General features: G+C 41.9%; 1 protein-coding gene across 1 annotated transcript; it reads right to left on the reverse strand.

The window, feature by feature from the left end:
• Nucleotides 1-9924: 9924 nt before the first annotated feature.
• Nucleotides 9925-20628, reverse strand: LOC141410317 (uncharacterized). The gene is made up of 3 exons (XM_074040083.1): nucleotides 20440-20628; nucleotides 20021-20102; nucleotides 9925-19027 (listed from the first exon to the last, which is right to left on the reverse strand). The coding sequence occupies exon 3, from the start codon at nucleotides 17635-17637 to the stop codon at nucleotides 16525-16527; it is 1113 nt and encodes a 370-aa protein (XP_073896184.1). The 5' UTR covers nucleotides 17638-19027; nucleotides 20021-20102; nucleotides 20440-20628; the 3' UTR covers nucleotides 9925-16524.
• Between the last annotated feature and the right edge of the window lie 676 nt (nucleotides 20629-21304).

A 21304-nucleotide genomic window follows, 5' to 3' on the forward strand; every position in this document is an offset into this window, starting at 1 on the left:
TTGATATGCCTATTAATGTGATTTCTGATTCTTCATATGTGGTTCATTCCACACAATTAATTGAAAATGCTCAGCTACAATTCCACACAGATGAACAACTGATGACTTTGTTTACCCAATTGCAAACAGCAGTTGGGAGTAGAATGCACCCTTTTTACATCACTCACATTAGGGCTCATACACCTCTTCCAGGATTTTGACTGCAGGGAGATATTGTTAATGCAATATCTAATGCTAGACACTTTCACAATTTAACCCATGTTAATGCCTCTGGTCTCAAATGCAGATACAGCATTACCTGGAAAGAAGATAAAGCTATTATCCAGTGATGCCCAACTTGCCAAATGGTACATTCCTCATCTTTTACAGGAGGAGTTAATCCTCGAGGATTGGAACCTAACTCTCTTTGGCAAATGGATGTCCCACATGTTCCCTCATTTGGGAGACTAGCTTATGTACATGTATGTGTGGGCACCTTTTCTCACATTTTCTGGGCTACATGCCAAACAGAAGAGTCTTCTGCCTGTGTTAAACATCACCTTTTGCAGTGTTTTGCGGTGATGGGCATTCCAACTTCTATTAAAACAGATAATGCTCCAGGCTATACTAGCCAAACTCTAGCTACATTTTGCTCTATATGGAATATTAAACGCATTACTGGTATCCCATATAATTCTCAAGGACAAGTCATAGTGGATAGAATGAATCTCTTCCTGAAACAGCAGTTACGAAAACGAAAAGGGAGAAACAGTGACCACAGGACACCCCAAATGCAATTGAATCTAGCATTATTAACTTTAAATTTTTTGAGCCTCCCTAAAGGCAAGATGCTATCAGCAACTGAACAACATCTACAGAAACCAGCTGCAAAGACAGAAGCAGAACAACTCATTTGGTGGAGAGATCAAATAACAAAAAGTTGGAAAATAGGTAAAATAATAACTTGGGGTATAGGTTATGCTTGTGTTTCTCCAGGACTGAATCAACAGCCTGAAACCATCAAGACACCTGAAACCTTATCATGAGCCAAATGCTGAGGAAGAGATTCCAGGAGGATCCCGAGGACCCCCCGGTTGCAGCCATGTTGAGACTGATGCTGAGGAAGACCCCAACTGTCATGAGCAACACCCGTCAAACACAGTTGCCCACCTGGGGACAGATCAAGAAGCTGTCACAGATGGTGGAAGAAGCCTGAGGAAAGTGGGACAATCAGTCACAATGAGTAATTTAATGGTAACTATGGTAGCGGTGATCACCATTGCCATGAGTATTCCTTCAACAAGGGCTGACAGAGGGAACAGTTGTACTTATTGGGCATATGTATCAATCCTGGCTGGCAATAATGCCTGGATATAATCACTTTATGGCACAGTTACACATACTTTCTGGTCTCAGTATTTACCATAATAAATCTGCTCCTATAATTGAGGCATACCACCCTCAAAAACCTACTTGTAAACAGAATTGGACCCAGTTAGAAATAATGAACATACTTGTTTGGGAAATTGCATTGCAGAACAGGTAGAGGTGCTGCGCAACGATTCCTAAGGAATCACTATTGATTGGTCCCCTGAGGGGGTGTTTAGCTTAAATTGCACCTCTCAGTCTGTGTGCCATGGCCACACTATGTTCAGCTGGTCTCATCAAAATGGTCAGATGGTAGAAATGGTAGGAAGTATGGGAAGAGTTCCTATTATCTGGAAACATAGCAGTATAGTAGCAACTCAACCTCAAATGATATGGCCCATTATAGGAGCTAAACATAAGGATTTGTGGAAACTATTAATAGCTCTTAATAAGACCAAAATTTAGGACAGAATAAAAAAGCATCTAGAAGGACACTCTACACACTTGTCTTTGAATATTGCAAAATTAAAAGAACAAATAGTTAAAGCATCCCAGGCACACCTGACCTTATTGCCAGGAACTGGAGAGATTGAAGGAGCTGCAGACAGATTAGCAGCTAGTAACCTATTCAAATGGATAAAAACTCTTGGAAGCTCTGTGATTTCAACTATGATTGTGCTTTTAATCAGTGTTGTCTGTCTTCGTATATCCTGCAGATACGGATCCCAACTCCTGTGAGAAGTAGCTCACCATGACAAAGCTGCCTTTGCTTTCATTGCTTTGCAAAACAAAGAAGGGTGACATGTTGGGAACAGGCCCCCAAATTTGGCCATAAACTGGTGCCAAAACTGGCCATAAACAAAATCTCTGCAACTTTCTGACATGTTTGTGATGGCCATGACGCCCATGCTGGAAGGTTGTCAGTTTACCAGAATGAGAGTAAGGAACACCTGTCCCACCCAAGCCAGAAAACCACTTAAGGTGTTCTTAAACCTCAAACAATAGCATGAGTGATCTGAGACTTAAGGACATGTTCCTGCTGCAGATAACTAGCCCAACCCATTTCCCGTTATTTCGGCCTATCCCCTTTGTTTCCCATAAGGAATACTTTTAGTTAATCTATAACCTATAGAAACAATGCTTATCACTGGCTTGCTGTCAATAAATATGTGGGTAAATCTCTGTTCAGGGTTCTCAGCTCTGAAGGCTGTGAGACCCCTGATTTCCCTCTCCACATATTATATTTCTGTGTGTGTGTCTTTAACTCCTCTAGCACTGCTGGGTTGGGGTCTTCATGACCAACCTGGTCTCAGCAGTGTAAGTGATTAACTAAAAAAATAATAAACGTAGATATCTATCTCATACCATACCCAAATATAGATTCCAGATAGGTCAAAAATACAAACATAAAACTCAAGTCTTTCACAGAACATGTAGGAGAATTTTTTTTATGGCATTTGGTTAGGGAATTATTTCTTAAGCACAGCACGAAAAACACACAGAACAAAGAGAGGGTTTGGGACACCTAGTGTGATAGATTATACCCCTGTGAAAATATTTGCCACCCCTCCCTCCCAGGCTAACCTGTTGGAGATTATATACCCTCACCCCAAGTCACTTGCATCAGCAACAAAATGTGACTGTAAAGTAATATTGAAACAGAAGCTTTAAAAGCCTTCCTGTGGGTCTGCTGTCTCTTTTCTGTCACAAGACCACTGTGTCCAAGATATGTGCTGCATCTTCAGCTGCAGTCCCTGGAGTGAAGATGATGTGGAACAGAGCCTGTCAACCCATGTGAATGTGAACAAGAAAATACATCGGTTGCAGCAAACTCTGAAATTTGGGAGTTTTACGACCCTGGCATGATTCAGCTTAAGTTGACTGAGATGCTGGCTACATTCAAATTGTTAACCAAAAATTATAGAAGGCCGCTGTATTGAAGTGAGCACTCATAGCAGGCCCCAACAGACCAAACCAAATCAGAATGGAGTCATTTGTGCCAAGTGTCACATAATCAAATTGAATTCTTAAATGATCCAGTTTTCATTAGGAGATTCACATCAACGAATTAAAAGTGGTTAACTTTGCAGAGAAAGATAAGGAAATAAAATAGGTTGAGGGGTTTCATGGTGTCTATAGCGTGTATTTCTTTTAAAAATGTTTTTGAAGTAAAAATGGCCAAAGCAAATCTTGACATTTCTTAAATCAGGTGATGTATAGAGACAATGTTGAATTTACCTGAGCCCTGTTATCCTGGAAAACAGCATTAATTTTTTCTTTGTTTGTTTTTTGTTTTTTGTTTTTGAGATGGAGTCTCATTCTGTCACCAGGCTGTATGCAATGGCTCAATCTTGGCTCACTGCAACCTCTGCCTCCCGGGTTCAAGCGATTCTCCTGCCTCAGCCTCCTGAGTAGCTGGGATTACAGGCGCCCGCCACCACACCCAGCTAATTTTTGTATATTTAACAGAAACAGGGTTTCACCATGTTGGCCAGGATGGTCTTGATCTCTTGACCTCGTGATCTGCACGCCTCGGCCTCCCAAAGTGCTGGGATTACAGGTGTGAGCCACCACGCCCAGCCTACATTGTTTAAAGAAGTCCCCAATACCAACCCTTTTGTGTTCCAGAAACTGGCTTACTGAAAAAAATCAAGAGTCCCCATATAAATTAGAGAAGACTCATAGATGTGCCCCTTGCTTACCTTGCAACAAGGCCGGATGCAGACATTCTAAATTCCCATTCTTTGCCTCATAAATGATTAGCTGAACTGCTTGCCCCACTGATCAGCTGGAACAAAATGCTTGCTAACCAGAAACTTTGCTTTAGCTTCTCTCCTCTTCCCAGGTCCCTGAATTTTGGTCAGCCTACAACTCCTCCTTAACAGACCCTCCTGAGAATAGGCTGGCCCCAAGGTAAAACATTCTCTAACCTATTATCTGATTTTGCTGTGCTTTTATCCTGCTTCCCCATACCTGGTTGTTGCTGGTCTTACTACTCCTCTCTATAAAAAAAAATCCCTTTTTTGCCTACCTCTTGAGATGCTTGCATATATTATGGTCAAAACATTCTCCCTATTGCAAGAGTCCCCCTCCCCTTATTGCAATAGTCCCTTTCACCACTTTACAATAATCCTTTCAAATAATGGCTCTCCTTACTAAGTCTGGGTTTGTTTTTTATTTGACAATAGGGGTATATGCATACATTTTTGCATTTTGAATTATTTTATAATGCAAACTAGATTTTGAAGAGCTTTTTATTGAATATAAAAATAGTCATTTCTAAAAGGTGACACAGAATAGTTTTTTCAAAATGCCCTGATGATATAAATGTGAAAACAACAAAGCGGTTGGGCATGGTGACTCACACCTGTAATCCCAGCACTTTGGAAGGCCCAGGTAGGTGAATCACTTGAGGTCAGGAGTTTGGGATCAGCCTGACCAACATGGTGAAACCCCGTCTCTACTAAAAATATAAAAATTAGCCAGGCGTGGTGGCACACACTTGTAGTCCCAGCTACTCAGGAGGCTGAGGCAGGAGAATGGCATGAACCCGGGAGGCACAGCTTGCAGTGAGCCGAGATAGCGCCACTGCACTCCAGCTGGGCAACAGAGTGAGACTCCATCTCAAAAAAAAAAAAAAAAAAGGAGGAAAATAACAAAGCAACAGAACTCAACTCATAGCAACTGTGTAGTAGAGGTAAGATTAGAATTCCCAATTGACCAGACTGGTCAGGGGATTGATAATACAAATGAAGAAAGTGAGAATGTTAAATCTGGCAAAGCAAAGACTCAGAGGGGCAGAGAAGCTGCCTTCAGATATATGAAGGATTGTTATGTGGGAAATGGGATAGAAGGTTTCCACATGTTGCCATTAGAATTGTGATCAATTCTAGCTACTTGGGAAGCTGAGGTGGGTTGTCCCCTTGAGCCTTGAGCCCAGAAGTTCAAGGCTACAGGGACCTATGATTGCACCACTGCACTCCAGCCTGGGTGACAAAGCAAGACCCTATCTCCAAAAAATAAAAACGAAAACAGAACAAAAATAATTGTGATCAATAAATGGAAGCTTCAGAAGGCTTCAGCAGAATCTAATGAAGAATATCTAACTAAGTTGTCCAAAGGTGGAATAGGCTACCTTGCACGTCTGGAGTTCCTCCCAGTACCAGTGCCCCGACGTTATCTGTATGCACACTAAGAACAAGAGTATTAGGCAGGTTGTTGGACCAGGAAACCAGACAGCTCCTGGATTCTATGATTCTGTCTAGTAGATAATGCAGAGAACAGTTGAGTGAACTTTAAGAACCAAGCAATCACTCGCTGCCAAGATTTTCCGATTGCCAATACTTTCCAATTTCATCAAGCATGAGTAGCAGAAAGAGGATAGTAAATACCTCCTACTATGGTTATTTATATATGCAAACAAATACATGTATGCTTTAATAATTTTTTAAAGGGGGCAAAAGCAAAATCGAAACCATGAATAAGAGAAAGAAGCCATTCTTTCACCAGGATGTGCCCAAAGAAACAAAAAGAATTGTAATTCCTACATACCATATGTAGCGAATTCTTCTGTCTCTGATGGGACTGCATCCATTTGAGAGCTTTTTTAAGACTAAGAGGCAAAGAAAATTGTAAAAGATGTAAGTTAACCAAAGAAGTCTTTGATGGCTGAGCATTGCATAGGGCAATGAGGCTTTTTCTAAAAGCCAAGGAAGAAAACGCTGGATATATCAATCAATCCAACATAATCTAGACAATACAACGTTCTGGAATAGCAAAAGAGAATGATAACTGATTTAAGATTTAAGAAAATCCTTTAGACCAAAAGTAAACACTGCTTTGCAGCTTTGTTTGTTAGCTATTTTCTTATTCCAGCCTCCATGACCGTGAAAGTCACAAAAGGGGGTATAATTATATTTCACAGAAGCTGTTCTTGTTTCAAATCCGCCTTAATATAAAGCAGCCAACAGAGGAAATTATATTTAATAAGACATCTGGCTTCTAAATGAAGATGCATCCCATTTTTATTCTAAAATAATTTTAATTTAGTTTGTAATTGAAACATGAAGTTGATGTCATTTGGAATTTCCTGTCCCAGAGAATTATGGTTATAGAGAAAATAACAGTATCAGAATATTTTTATGATTCAAGATTGTGTTTTTATTTAAATTGTGACAAGTCTGAATAGATATTTTAACATTTATGTCTTCTAGGAGAGTTAAACCTCTTTTATTCATAAAATTATGTTTTATTTAACTAAAATAAATAAGATATTTGCTTTTCCTATATTGTCTTTTTATTTTAATATTTACCTATTTCCTTATCTTCTTAATTCATTAATTTTCTCCAACATTAATTGTTTAACCTATACCTCTTTCTGTTAAATATAATTTGTCTTGTTCCCATTTCATCTCCCCTATTTTTTTCTTCCTTTTTGTTTTCTCTTTCTGTATCTTGCTACTGTATCTTTGCAGCCAAAGGGATTCATAACTGTTTAATACCAAGTGAAAGAATTGAAAGTTAGGTGAAAGTATTGCTTTGCATGTAGAAGACAAGAGTTTCCTGTATTTCTTTTTTAAAAATTATTATACAAGATAGTTAAAAGGTGATGTGAAAAATAATAAAAGAATTCCAAAATAAGCCAAACCAAAAGTCAGGTGACTCAAAATCAAGAAATTAAGATTAATAGCCAAAACTACTTACTTACCAAAACAAGTCCAGTTATAAGTTTTATTCTTATTTAAATATTTACTGGCATTTTATTACTAATGAAGAATTAGACAGGGCATGGTGGCTCACACCTGTAATCCCAGCACTTTGGGAGACTGAGGTGGGTGGATCACGAGGTCAGGAACTCTAGACCAGCCTGACCAACATGGTGAAACCACATCTCTACTAAAAATACAAAAATTAGCTGGGTGTGGTGGCATATGCCTGTAATCCCAGCTACTCAGGAGGCTGAGACAGAAGAATTGCTTGAACCTGGGAGGTGGAGGTTGCAGTGAGCCGAGATCACGCCATTGCACTCCAGCCTGAGTGACATAGCAAGACTCTGTCACACACACACACACACAAAAAAGAAACTATTCAGTACATATAGTACAAATGCAATAAAAATGTGATCATATGGAGAAATTATCATTAAGGAAAAAAATTTTATTTTATAAATGTTAAACTGATGTATTCTTACAAAATAAGAGATAACCCCATGAAAACTAAATCTAATGGACGCTGAACACAAAGCCATCATTTCTCAAAATAATTGGCCCCTCATGTTTTCCTTAAATTAAATATAATTGCCTGGATTTATATTTGAAAAACGGAAATATATTTTACAGTTTAAGTAAAGTTAATTATATAAAAATGGTTGTTTCCTGAAAATATAAAACATTTACCATGTTATCACTGTTATTATGTATACCATACTTCAGATTTTGTGAAGATCAAAATACATTTGCAAGCATGCTGAAACATAGTTGACTTAATTAAAATGCCTGAAAGATATTTTTTGCCTGCAGCAAAAATTGTTACTTAATTACTATAATGCATCTGCTATGTTTTCCTTTTTTTTCAACAAAGATGAACCCAGGTGATTTCTGTGTACTTCTTTAATATGAAATCAGAGACCATGATTGTAGAAAATGAATGTATAAGTAAAATAGTGAAACTCAGAGTAACCCAAAAATGTTGTCTTTTAATAAAATTGTAGTCATTTGCTTTTTAGGAGTTTAGGGGTTTTGTTGTAGTTATTGAGAAAATTTCACAGCAACATTCATCAGGAATAAACCAATTGCCATCATAAACTGATTACATGTACTGAATTGAGTTATAGTACAGGAGACTGAACTGCATCATATATCAAATTCTAATATTATTTCAGCTGATTTAATCTTTAAATTGATGAACATTTCAAGTTAAAGAGTTTTCTGTTTTTGAGAAACAAAACATTGAGAAGCACACAAACTTATTTGATATTAAAATTTTATTTTAGTTCATTTAAATACTTTTATTCAGTAGATTAATATTATGTATTCTACAATTTTACTTTACTACAACGTTTTTAAACTAGTAAGAGCAATTCTAAGTGGTATTTATGGATCTTGTTAAGAGATCTTCAAATACTGAGGTGAATAATTATCCATTTGTGAACACCTAAGAAAAGTAGTTTGATATTTGATTCACACAATAAGGTTTAAAAAAATATTACAGACTGCAGAAAAAAGACAAAGTTGTGACCAGCCTGGGCAACATGGCCAAACCTCTTCTCTACAAGAAATGCAACACAATTAGCAGAGCATGATGGTGCACACCTGTAGTCCCAGCTGCTTCGGAGGGTAGTGGGAGGATCACTTGAGCCAGGCAGGTTGAGCCTGCAGTGAGCCGTGATCACACCACTGCACTTCAGCCTGCGCAACAGAGCGAGAAGCAAGATCCTGTCTCCAAACACGAAGTTGCAGAGTAGAAAGACAAGGTAAGATTCTGAAATGTATAAACTCATTATACAATAAACCATATAGGGGTGAGGAGGAAAATGGGTCTGGAGGCAGGGAACATAAGGTCAATTCACACTGCAGCTGTAACACAAAATAGCCTCTCCACAGGGTGTATACCATAAATGACTTTGTAACTTTACTTCATCCTCTTCATTTACACAGGGCATACTCCAGGGAAAGGGTATTGAAACTCACAAAAACTCTGTAATAGGTCCTTTGAGCCCCTCTGCTCAGGCCAGCTCCCACACCATGCAGTGCACTTTCATTTTCAATGAAAAAACCCTTTTTCAATGAAAAAACCCTTCATTCCTTCTTGCTTTGTTTGTGTGTTTTGTCCAATTCTTTGTTCAAAACTCCAAGAACCTGGACACTCTCCACCATTAACAGGGGGAGAAAATATTACCTGTTATTTTTCAGATGAAATAATAGTCATTTCTGATTCACTTATATTTGAAAATAAAAATGTTGTTTCTTTAGTTCTGTCTAGGACCTGCAAAAATGTGAAATTTTTCTAAAAATTTTTGCTTAGAAATTGTGGTCTTAAAATATGTTGAAACCACAAATATTGTATTTCTATCTGGAGGTCAAAGCTGGGTTTATTTGAACAGATATCACATATCAACCTTAGGGAAAGTTACTTTAGAGCAGCAGGATTGAAGTTTCAAAAAGAGGAAATGAGTGACCTACTGTGAAGTTTCTCTGAATTACCAAAAATTTCACTCAAAATAGATTGAGTATAGAAAGCTTTCTTATTTAAAAAGAAAAAATTCTAGAAACTAAAGGCAGAAAGTACAGTAAGATTTGCATAGCTGAGTCCAAGAATTGGAAAGACATTAGGAAATAGTCTCTCTTTTCCTCCAGCCCCAGCCTAATTTTCTCTGCTCCTCACATTGAGGCCCAAACACTGTGCCTCTCTGCTCCAGCAAATTTGCCAACTCATGTGCATTTCTGCGTCCCGATTTTAAAACCCCATTAGAGAAAATCTAAATCGGTTCAACCCAGACAACACTTTGGCTCTCCTTAGTTCTAATGTCCACTAGTCTGTAGCAGGACGAGCCACAGACAAAACTCCTCAGACATCGAGTTAAAGAAGGAAGGGTTTTATTCGGCTGGGGGCATTGGCAAGACTCCTGGTCAAGGCTTTACCGGTTTTATTAGTGACTCCTGTGTCAAGTGCTGAACTCCCCGAGTGAGCAATTCCTGTCCCTTTTAAGGGCTCACAACTCTAAGGGGGTGCGTGTGAGAGGGTCATGATTGATTGAGCAAGCAGGGTGTAGGTGACTGGGGGCTGCATGCACCAGTAATTACATCGGAACAAAACAAGATAGGGATTTTCATAGTGCATTTCTATACAATGTCTGTAATCTATAGATAACATAACCAATTAGGTCAGGGATCGATCTTTAACTACCAGGCCCAGCGTGCGGCACTCGGGCTGTCTGCCTGTGGATTTCATTTCTGCCTTTTAGTTTTTACTTCTTTCTTTGGAGGCAGGAATAGGGCATAAGATGATATGAGGGGTGGTCTTCTCCCTTATTCCCCACTTTTGAGACTCTCAATCATTTTATTAGTGGGAGTTCTCAGTTTCATTTTCACTACCTATGTCTTCTTGCAAGACAGATAGTGATTCATCTTGTACACTTGTGCTGAAGCATTTTGGTGAACTAAGGTAGCAATGAAGCTTTTTATCATTTGAAGAAGTGCAGGTATCAAACAAGGGAGCAGTAGGCAGGTTCCTATTATTATTATAACTCCTATTAAAAGAATTTTAAATGCTCCTAGCGCTGGGAACCATTTTCCAAACATGGCCCCAGGATCCGTGTTTGGAAATGGATGCCACACTTGCACAGGCACATGTGCCAGTTTTGTCATATCTCTATGTCTTCAACTACTTACCCTTGATCAACTATGTGTAGGCAGCAATTAGTAAGGTTAAATTTCCCATAGACCCCTCCTTCAGCTGCTAGCAAGTAGTTGAGAGTCAATCTATTTTGATAGATAGCATTTCTCATCTGAGTTTCTTGCTGGGCCAGAATAGTCAAGGCTCTACCGGTTTTATTAGTGATTACTTCTAAGACAGCTTGTAACCGTATGATTCGGTTGATCATGTAAATGGGGGTCTGGTATCCCCACAAGCCATCTTGTGCCCAAGTAGCAGGCCCATAATATTGTATGATTCTCTCAGGAGGCCATTCATCATCTTTCCAATTTCCTATAGCTATGCTTTTCTTTTCACGGGAAGCATAGACAGTGAAGCCCAGGAGTTTGCCTGTTTTTATGGGCAGTAGGAAGAAAGATGGTTTAATAGTGCCAATAACACAACTACCTGCCCACTCGTCAGGTAATTTGGCATAAGCTCTATGCCCACAAATCCAGTACAATCCAGTGGGGGCTGTCCAGTCCCGGTGGGACTCCGGGTGGGTCCACATGGTTTGCAACTTTGGGAATTTGCTAAATGAATTCCTCTCTGTTTGATTTGAACTCCACCAAGTGACTGTTTTTGCGGTACCTTTATACAATTTCTGTCCCAGACAACTAAGTCATCCTACGGGGCGAATGAATTCTTTTCCTTCCCTAGCTATGCAATATTGTCCAATAATTGAGGCTTTTAGGACCCAGAAATTATCAAGGTGATTCCTTTGAGCTGCGAATTCATCAGGAACTGGGTCTGTAGGTACTAATTCTTGGGCTTCCCATGGCCATTGATCTCTTATTACAGTTCCTCCACAAACATAACATGAAGTGACATTGAGAGACTGGGCTACATGCTTGGCTAATTGCAAAAACAAATTTCTCGTTTTTCCTGGAATTTCTGGTACTGGTACATTTAGTTCATCATAGAAAGTTTGAAACACTGGTTCAGGAGAGCGTTTGTAAACTTCTCCTTGAACCAAGATACTTACTCGAGGATCTAGTCCGGTCCCGTCGATTCCTAAGGTCGCACACTCCCCTTTTCTCCAGCGAGGATCAAGGGGATTGGTTATGACTAGCTCTAAGGGGTTACATTGTCCCTTAGTACAGGAAGGGCCATTTTTTCCTTTCTGAAGGTGGACTGGAACCTTTTCATTTATTATCCAAGTGTCCCAAATGACACAAGACCAGTATCCACATTGATTTCCACACAGTCCTAATTCATGACAAATGTACTTATTATCAGTCATATAGCCTTTTTCCCAACTAAAAGAGCCACATCCCCTTCCTAACTTATTGCTGTTAATGACAGCACAGGCATCACATTTCAAGATTATGCGTTTGGGGACCCCTTTTTCTTCTGTTCTGGCTAATACTTTACTTGTATCATTTATGAGTCCCTACCAGTCTTCAGTCCTTAATCTTGCTTCAAAAAGTATGGAAATGGGAGGTTCAGAGGGGTCATGACACACATCTGGTCAGTTGTTTCCTGGGCTACATACCTTGTACTGAGTGTCATTATATAAACATGTTCCTTGTAAAGTTCCTAGGCATTCATAGTAACTATAGAACAGAAAGATTGTTTTAACTTGCCCTACCTCGGTAACCTGATGTATACACTGAGAGCAGTCTTCCATGCGGGGAAAATCAGTAGAAGTTTTCACTATACAAGTCCAAATTATAAGGAAAATGAGTCCCACGATGATTCTCCTCATGCTTCAGCTGTGTGTAGACCAGTCAGCTTCTGGGTGTGAACAGAGCAGGGCTTGTCCTCCTCCTCAGAGTCACTTTGTAGGAGTTGTCGGGGCTCAGTTTTGCCTCCCAGGTTTCATCAGCTGCAGGTTTCACACAGCTGTGATGGATCCAGGCTGGGATTCCTTCTACCTTTACAGCCGTGAGGGTGGTCAGGATAACCGTCTGAGGTCCTTTCCACCGTGGCTGCAAAGGGGCTACGTTCCAGTCCTTGATGCACACGCGATCACCTGGAGAGAAAGGGTGAACTGGGAGAATAAGCTGATGGGACACCTCTCATTTACCCAGGTAGAGACTGTTTGTGTAATTTTTCCTAAAGCCTGTAGCTGTCGCTGTAATTCAATTTCACCTAACTCTCGGGGAGTGCCTGGAAGTTCCCACAGTATAGGAGGAGGCCTATGATACAATATTTCATAAGGGGAGTATCCTGTTTTCTTAGAAGGAGTGCACCTAATTTTAAACAATACCATAGGAAGGGTCTATATCCACTTTAATCCTGTTTCCTGACATACTTTCCCTAAACTATTTTTGACAGTCCGATTCATTCGCTCCACCTTTCCGGAACTTTGAGGTAGGTAAGCGGCATGTAGCTTCCAAGTGATTCCTAATGCTTTTGCTGTCTTCTCTACCAAGTCAGCCACATACGCCGGCCTGTTATCTGAGCCAATTCTTAAGGGCAGTCCAAACCTAGGAATAAGATCTCAGAGAAGGACACGAGTTACCTCTTTCAGTTCGTTTTGGATAAGCCTGCACCCACCCCGAGTAAGTACACACAAGAACCAGCAAATACTTTTTACCTCCACATTTCAGCATTTCTGTGAAATCCACCTGAAGATCCTCAAAAGGAGCTGCTCCATAAGCTTGTATGCTGTGTGGAACAGTGGGGCCTTGCCTCGCATTGTACTGTCAGCAAGTAATGCAACGTTGTGCTACTGCTTTGGCAAGGGCTGGCAAGTGTGAGACGTAGAAGTATTGGCCTAACAATTTTTCAAGTGACTCTTGACCTAGATGACTGGTTTCATGAACGGGCAATACGATTGTGGCTCCCAGCAACTGCAGCACAGCTACCCTCCCATCTGGCAGTCTGACCCATCCTCCTTTTATTACTTGCCCCCCTTCTGTGTGGAAGAAGTCTTTTTCTTCCTTAGAATACGTAGGTACCAGGTCAGGTGTGTGAGGGAGAAAGGGGGCTACTACTGATGCCCGGTAAGGGGTAGATGCTTCTTTTCGAGCTTCTGAATCAGCTCCAGAGTTTCCTAAGGTCACTGAGGTGGAGGCTCGCTGGTGTCCCCTGCAGTGCATGACCGCCACCCTCTGAGGTTTCCACACTGCCTCTAATAATTGTAGAATTTCTTGTTGATATTTTATGTCCTTTCCCCCAGAGTTTAACAGACCCTTTTCCTTACATAATGCTCCATGCACTTGGAGGGTTAGAAAGGCATATTGAGAGTCAGTGTAGATGTTTACCATCTTACCTTCACTGAGTTAAAGCAATGAGCTCAGCTTTCTGGGCTGAAGTGCCCTGTGGCAAAGGTTTGGCTTCAATGACAGCATCCAAAGTTACCACTGCATATCTTGCACATCTTTCTCCTTGTCGGTTAGTTAAGCTGCTCCCATTCACGTATAACTCCCAGTCTCCTGATGCCCACGGCTGGTCCCGAAGCTCAGGTCTGCTAGAATAGACTGAGTCCAACACCTCTACACAGTTATGCTCAACCGGGCTCTCTGATACTGAGAGCAGGGTGGTGTTATTTAGGGTGTTACAGACTTCAACAGTTATGCAGAGATTTTCACATAGCAAGCTTTGGTACTTGGTTAATCTAGCATTTGTTAGCCAATGATGTCCTTTGGTATTCATCAAAGTTACCACAGCATGGGGGGCCTTTATATTCAAGTTTTGCCCAAGGGTTAGTTTATCTGCTTACAGTGCTAACAGGGCTGTTGCTGCCAGGGCCCTTAGCCATGGTGGCCCCATCTAGTTGTTTTGAGAGATAGGCCACTGGCCTTGGCCAGCGCCCCACAGTCTGGGTTAAAACTCCAACTGTCATTTTTTCTCTTTCTGACACATAGAGTGTAAAGGGCTTTGTCAAATCTGGTAGTCCTGGGGCTGGGGCCAACATAAGTTTTTCCTTTAACTTACAAAAGGCTTGCTGTTGTAGAGGCCCCCATTCAAAAGGCTCCCAGTCATCCCCCTTTGTAACCCCATACAAAGGTTTGGCTAGTACTGCAAAGTTTGGAATCCATAATCTGCAAAGCCCCACAGCTCCTAGGAATTCCCTTACTTGCCTTCTGGTTTTAGGTTCTAGTAGGCTGCAGATGACCTGCTTTCTTTCTGACCCCAGGCTGGACTCCCCTTTCTGACTACTGAATCCCAGGTCACGTGTCTGCTGTCTGCAGATCTGAGCTTTCTTCTTGGACACATTATACCCACAATCCTCCAGGTGCCAAAGCAGGGCATCAGTCCATTTTGCGCACCCAATTGCCGTGGAGTGTCCCAGCAGAAGGTCATCCATGTACAGGAGCAAGATGCAGCCTAGGTCTTTAGCAGGAAACTTTTGCAGGTCTCGAGCCAGGGCCTCCCCGAAGATAGTAGGGGAGTTCTTGAACCCTTGGAGAAGCCGGGTCCAAGTGTACTGAGTAGTGACACCTGACTCCAGATCTTCCCACTGAGAGGCAAACAGCTTCTGGCTCTCAGGAGCTAGTCTGATGCTAAAGAAGGCATCTTTTAAGTCCAGACGGTAAACCAGCTGTCCTCAGCCAGCAGCAGCCCTGACAATGTGTAAGGGTTAGAAACTGTTGGGTGCAGAGTCACTGTAGCTTGGTTGACTAAGCACAAGTCCTGTACTGGCTGGTAGTCCTTGGTCCCTGGCTTAGGGACAGGCAGGAGGGGGATGTTCCATGGAGATTGGCAAGGAACTATAATTCCATAGGCTTTCCAGTGCCTGAGAAGAACTTGGATTCCCTCGTGAGCTTCTCTGGGAACCAGATACTGCTTTTGTCTAATTGGTTGGGCCCCAGGCTTAACTTCTATGAGTACAGGGGCTTGGTTGACCACCAGTCCCTGAGGGTTATCCTCTGCCCATACTCGGGGCCATCACTTAGCTAGAGCTGGTTTTATCTCTTGGCCTGGCTTGGTTAGAAAAAGTCTCCATTCTTCTTCCCGGGGGACTGTAAGGACCATGATAACTCCTGTTCCTGGTAACTTTAGCTGTAAAGAGCCCTGTTTTGTAAAGGAGATGGTGGCTCTCAGCTTGCTAAGCAAGTCTCTTCCCAGCAAGGGCAAGGAACAGCAGGCATGTACAAGAACTGATGAACCATCTCATGTCCCCCCACCGAGCAGGTCCATGGTAGACAGAAAGCCTGCTTAATGGAAATTCCTGTTGCTCCAATTATATCAATGGTTTTGTTGGATAAGGCGGCGACCAGGATGGTCACTACTGAATGTTCAGCACCAATATCGACCAAAAACTTAATGTCCTTGCCCCCAGTTGTAATCCTGACCATGGGCTCCTTGGGGTCACTTGAGCCCGGTCCCCTTCAGCCCAGTAGCCCTTCAGCAAGATTGAACAAAGCTCCCTCATCTTTATCTGAGGTCTTTTGTTCCAAACCACCTTGCTTTTCCTTCAGTTGGGGACACTTATTTTTCCAATGTCCTATTTCCTTACAATAGGCACATTGGTTATGTTGCAAGTGTGGGCGATTAGACTGGGTGTTCTTCCCTGAACCCCCCTTTCCCTCTCCTTTCGGAGGAATTCCCTTAACGGCTGTGGCCAGTAAGTCGGCGTTTCACCTGGCCTGGCATTCGCCTTCCTTACGGCTTTCTCTGCAGCTTGTTGCATCTCTATTCACAAACACTTGATTGGCTATTTCCAGTAACTGTGGGGTATTCATACCCACAAACCCAACCTGTTTCTGGAACTTTTTCCTAGTATCTTCCATGCTTTGACTAACTAAGGCCATGTTAATCATGCGCTGATTTTCAGGGCTATCTGGATCAAAAGGAGTGTACATACGGTAAGCCTCACAGTCTTTCATAGAATTGCGCTGAACTCTCCTCTTTTCCTTGGATGACCTCAGAGACCTTATTTACATTTGTAGCCTTTTGAGACCCTTTCTTTAGGCTTTCTATTAATGCCTCAAGGTACCATCTTAACCTCTTCATATCTGGTCCCTCATTTGGGTCCCACTGGGTGTCTGTTCCTGGCAGTTGGATTCTTATATATTCTTGGGGGTTTTGGTAACCAGTTGGAACATGCTCCTCTAGCCACTTAGTTGCCACCTGGAGCACCCTTCGCCTTTCATCTGTATTGAAAAGGTACATGAGCAGCTGGTGGCAATCGGCCCAAGTAGGATTATGAGCCTGTATAATAGTTTGGAGCAAGTCAATTAAAGCCTGGGGCTTTTCAGTGTAAGATGGAGTATTATTTTTCCAATTGAGGAGGTCAGCAGAGGTGAAAGGTTGATACATAAAGGCACGCCTTTCCACCATGTGTCCATCCTCATCTACCCCAGTATGTCGCTGCTCTCTCAGGGGCATTTGGATTCCAGTCTTGGGCCGTAAGCGAGCTGCCAAGGGAGGAGTTTCTCCTGTGGCTTCACTTTCTCTCTTGTCTACTCTGGGTGGTCTAGGGGTGTGGTCATCTGGTGGAGGTGGAGGTGCTGTGGGCTCAGGGGTGGGGAGCCCTTCCTCCCAATAAGGAGGGGGTATTGCTGCTACCGGTTCCTGCCATGATTCTTCCGGTGTTAGGTCGGACAGGACTTTTGGTGCCAACATCCCTAGGCAGGTGGAGTGAGGACCTTCCTTAACTAACAGTCCCTTTGCTACTAGTACTGCTGCTGCCTGTCCCCTTAACCACTGTGGGGGATTCAAAACTAGCTGTAACCAAGAATCTATATATGGGAACTGATCTGGGTATCCTGACTTACAGGTTACCCTGTGCCATACCTTCAAGACAAAGGACCTGCCCAGGCTTCCTTCTGATGGCCAACCCACCTCTAATGCTGGCCAGTCTATCTCACACAAAGTTCTAAGTTTTCCTGGTGTCATGGTGACTCCATAGTATCCCTTAAGTCCCTTTTTGAAATTTTTCAACATAGTTCCTAGTGGGGTGGGCTTACTTTGTGCCTCACCCATGTTTCCTCGAGATGAAACACCATGCTCACACCACACGCACACCACAAAACAAAGAACAGGTAAAAAGGGCACACGCACACTTTTACAGTTTACTCCAAACCAGAATCAAAAACCAAAATCAGAGTATCAAGAAATCTAAGCCAGGACAAAACCAAAACCAAAGTATCAAGCAATCCAAATCAAGTCAAAAACCAAAACCAAAGTGCCCGTACAGGCACAGGGCGGGTGCTCAGGCCAGGCTTCCATTCAAATGGAGTAGGCAAGTTCCCAAGACCAATCCTGTCAAGCAATTCAAACCAAGTCAAAACCAAAACCAAAACCAAACCAAAGTGCCGATAAATGCACGCCATGGGTGATCAGGCCACGCTTCCACTCAAATGGAGTGGGCAAGTTCTCAAGACTAGTCTTACCAAGTTTCAGATGTCCGGACTCCAAGTACCAGTTCCTTCCCAGTGTTCAGTCACTGCATTGATCCTCCACCAGGGCCTGCCACACACTGCTCTGGCGAGGTGTCCCACAGGGGCAAATGTCTACCGGGGAGCGCTCTCAGGATCTGCGTCGCTTGGGCTGGTCAGAGTCTCTGCAGGATGTTCCACAGGGCGGTCTTAAGCCGCCTAAGGAGCTGCCTCAACCATCTGCCAATCACCTCGCTTCCCCTTCAGGGAATCAAGAAATGCAGCAGGATGGGCTGCAGACAAAACTCCTCAGACACTGAGTTAAAGAAGGAAGGGGTTTATTAGGCCAGGGGTATGGCAAGACTCCTGTCCCAAGTGCCGAGCTCCCCAAGTGAGCAATTCCTATCCCTTTTAAGGGCTCACAACTCCAAGGGGTTGCTTGTGAGAGGGTCGTGATTGATGGAGCAAGCAGGGGATATATGACTGCGGGCTGCATGCACCAGTAATTAGATTGCAACAAAACAAGATAGGGATTTTCACAGTGCTTTTCTATACAATGTCTGTAATCTATAGATAACAGAACCAATTAGGTCAGGGGTCGATCTTTACCAGGCCCAGGGTGCGGCGCCAGGCTGTCTGCCTGTGGATTTCATTTCTGCCTTTAGTTTTTACTTCTTCTTTCTTTGGAAGCAGAAATTGGGCATAAGACGATATGAGGGATGGTCTCCTCCCTTAAGTCCACTAGCTGAGGTCAGGGAAGGGTAGAAATTTGTAATATGTCTGTAACTATAGAAAATAATTCTTTGAGAAAGGAAAGTTCCCAGAGAAGTGAGGTGATTCCAGCAGCCAGCAATGCTATATCCTTCAGGCATGAGAATTGAGCTGGATGCTGTGGCTCATGTCTGTAATCTCAGCACTTTGGAAGGCTGAGATGGAAGGATAGCTTAAGGCCAGGAGTTCAAGACCAGCCCTGGCAACATAGTGAGACCTTGTCTCTACCAAAAAAAAAAAAAAAAGAATTATTAACAACCTGGTCCCACATATGTTTCCATGTATATATACGTACTTTGTTATTCACAAATGGGATCATGCACCACATGTAACTTAGCAACTTACTTTTTTAAAAAAACTTTACAGTGTGTCATGTATATATTTCCAACAGGGCTTCAGTTTTATTCATCTTTGGATACTTTTGGCGTATCATTGGGGCACAATTTTTATTTGTTAGAAATGAATAAAGTAGTTATAAACTTACATTTGATTATTTTTATGGTTAATATGGAAAATTCTAAAAGTTATTGGGAGCAATCTCCAGAGATGAATCAGTATTAATATAGCTTTTATATACAATAATTGAGACATCCCAAGGTTGAATCCATAGTGTTGAAATTAATAAACCGCTTTAAAAAACAAAACAAATTACCTATGTTTATATCATAAAATGAAACTCAAATGAAATATTCAAATTGGAGTTACTATTAACAGAGACTTATCCATTGTCCTCCAAAAGCATAGAGAGGTCCCAAAGTTATTCAGCACTTTCAATTATAAATTGTCTTTGACAAAATACACTGAGAAAACTTTCATACACCAAATTATTCTACCAGCCCCTGAAAATGTTAATTTTCTTTCTTCATCATCACACTTAACCACTTCACCCGACTGCACCCCAGTTTAGTTTACAAAGCTGGAAAGTGAGCTGAAGGCAAAGTACTGACTAGCAGCTAATATAATGTGAGCATTCCAGAGAAGCTCAAATGGCCATATAAACGAAGGAATTAATTAATGAGTGAACACATTTTGACAGTTCTTCAGGAATCTTTGTAAATACTCCCTTCCACCCTGGCACAAAATGAAGAAAAGAACGTTTGGAAATAAAGATGATAAAATTTGTAGCCATGGACTTTAACATTCAATTTCCAAAACCCCTGCTGGAGTTCAATTTATTAGAGACAGTTTTGAGGCTGTAGGAGTGGAAAAGATGATACCTTTTTGTCAGGCCTCCGAGCCCAAGCCAAGCCATTGCATCCCCTGTGACTTGCACGTATATGCCCAGATGGCCTGAAGTAACTGAAGAATCACAAAAGAAGTGAAAATACCCTGCCCCACCTTAACCGATGACATTCCACCACAAAAGAAGTGAAAATGGCCGGTCCTTGCCTTCAGTGATGACATTACCTTGTGAAATTCCTTTTCCTGGCTCATCCTGGCTCAAAAAGCTCCCCCACTGAGCACCCTGTGACCCCCACTCCTGCCCACCAGAGAACAACCCCCGCTTTGACTGTAATTTTCCTTTACCTACCCACCCAAATCCTATAAAATGGCCCCACCCTTATCTCCCTTCGCTGACTCTCTTTTCGGACTCAGCCCGCCTGCACCCAGGTGATTAAAAAGCTTTATTGCTCACACAAAGCCTGTTTGGTGGTCTCTTCACACAGACTCGCATGACACTTTCCTCATCCATCATAAGGGTTACAGCTGTCATTCCTGCAACAAAAGACAGGTTAAGAGGAAAGCATAAAAATGTATTTAATCAAAGTGTTATGTGTCACAGGAGCCTTCAGAAATGAAGACTGGAAGACCCAGGGAAAACTGTCCATTTTTATGCTTAGATTTGATGAAGAATGGCCAGCCATGTAGAAATATGATTAGACAAAAAGGGAATGATCTAACAGTAACAGAATGAGGTGGGAAAACCAACAAGGCTGTCCATTCAGATTCTTCTTGGCCTTTCTGTGTAGCATTCCTTCAACCCAGGTATAGGACAAGACCTCTCTAGAAGGAGGGTCTTATGGCCTACAATCAGACAAAGCAAGTCAGAGAATTTCTATATCGCAAACTCCTTCCTAAACAGGAAACCAGTGGAAGGTTAGAATAATATTTCTAGATTTTGTAGCTGTCTTTGGAGGAAAGAAGTTCTGGTTTCGATGGCTTACCTTGGGGAAGAGGAATTCTAGTTTCTATGACTTGCTTGGAGGAGAAAGTGAATCGAGAGACAGGAGAGCAGGAGCAAATCATAGAGACCTTGCCTCAGAGGCCTTCTAATCTCCTTGAGTTTAAAGCACCAATCAGCATACCAAAGCACCTTACTTTGGGGCATTGTTTTTTGAGCCCCAACATTGCCAAAGATTTTTAACTATGAAAGTTGTGAAAGTGGAGAAAAAAAAAGAAAAAAAGACCTTTGCCACTATTATTCCCATCCTCTAAAATTCTGTTTCTACACCATGTAGTCATGCAATTCCTCCTACTTACCTCTTAATTAGTCTCCACTA

This window comes from Macaca fascicularis, chromosome 5 (genome assembly GCF_037993035.2).
Source record: "Macaca fascicularis isolate 582-1 chromosome 5, T2T-MFA8v1.1".
NCBI lineage: Eukaryota > Metazoa > Chordata > Mammalia > Primates > Cercopithecidae > Macaca > Macaca fascicularis.

Coding starts and splice junctions, on each gene's coding strand:
- LOC141410317 (XM_074040083.1), bottom strand. CDS start 17,637: ATGGGTGAGGCACAAAGTAAGCCCACCCCACTAGGAACTATGTTGAAA.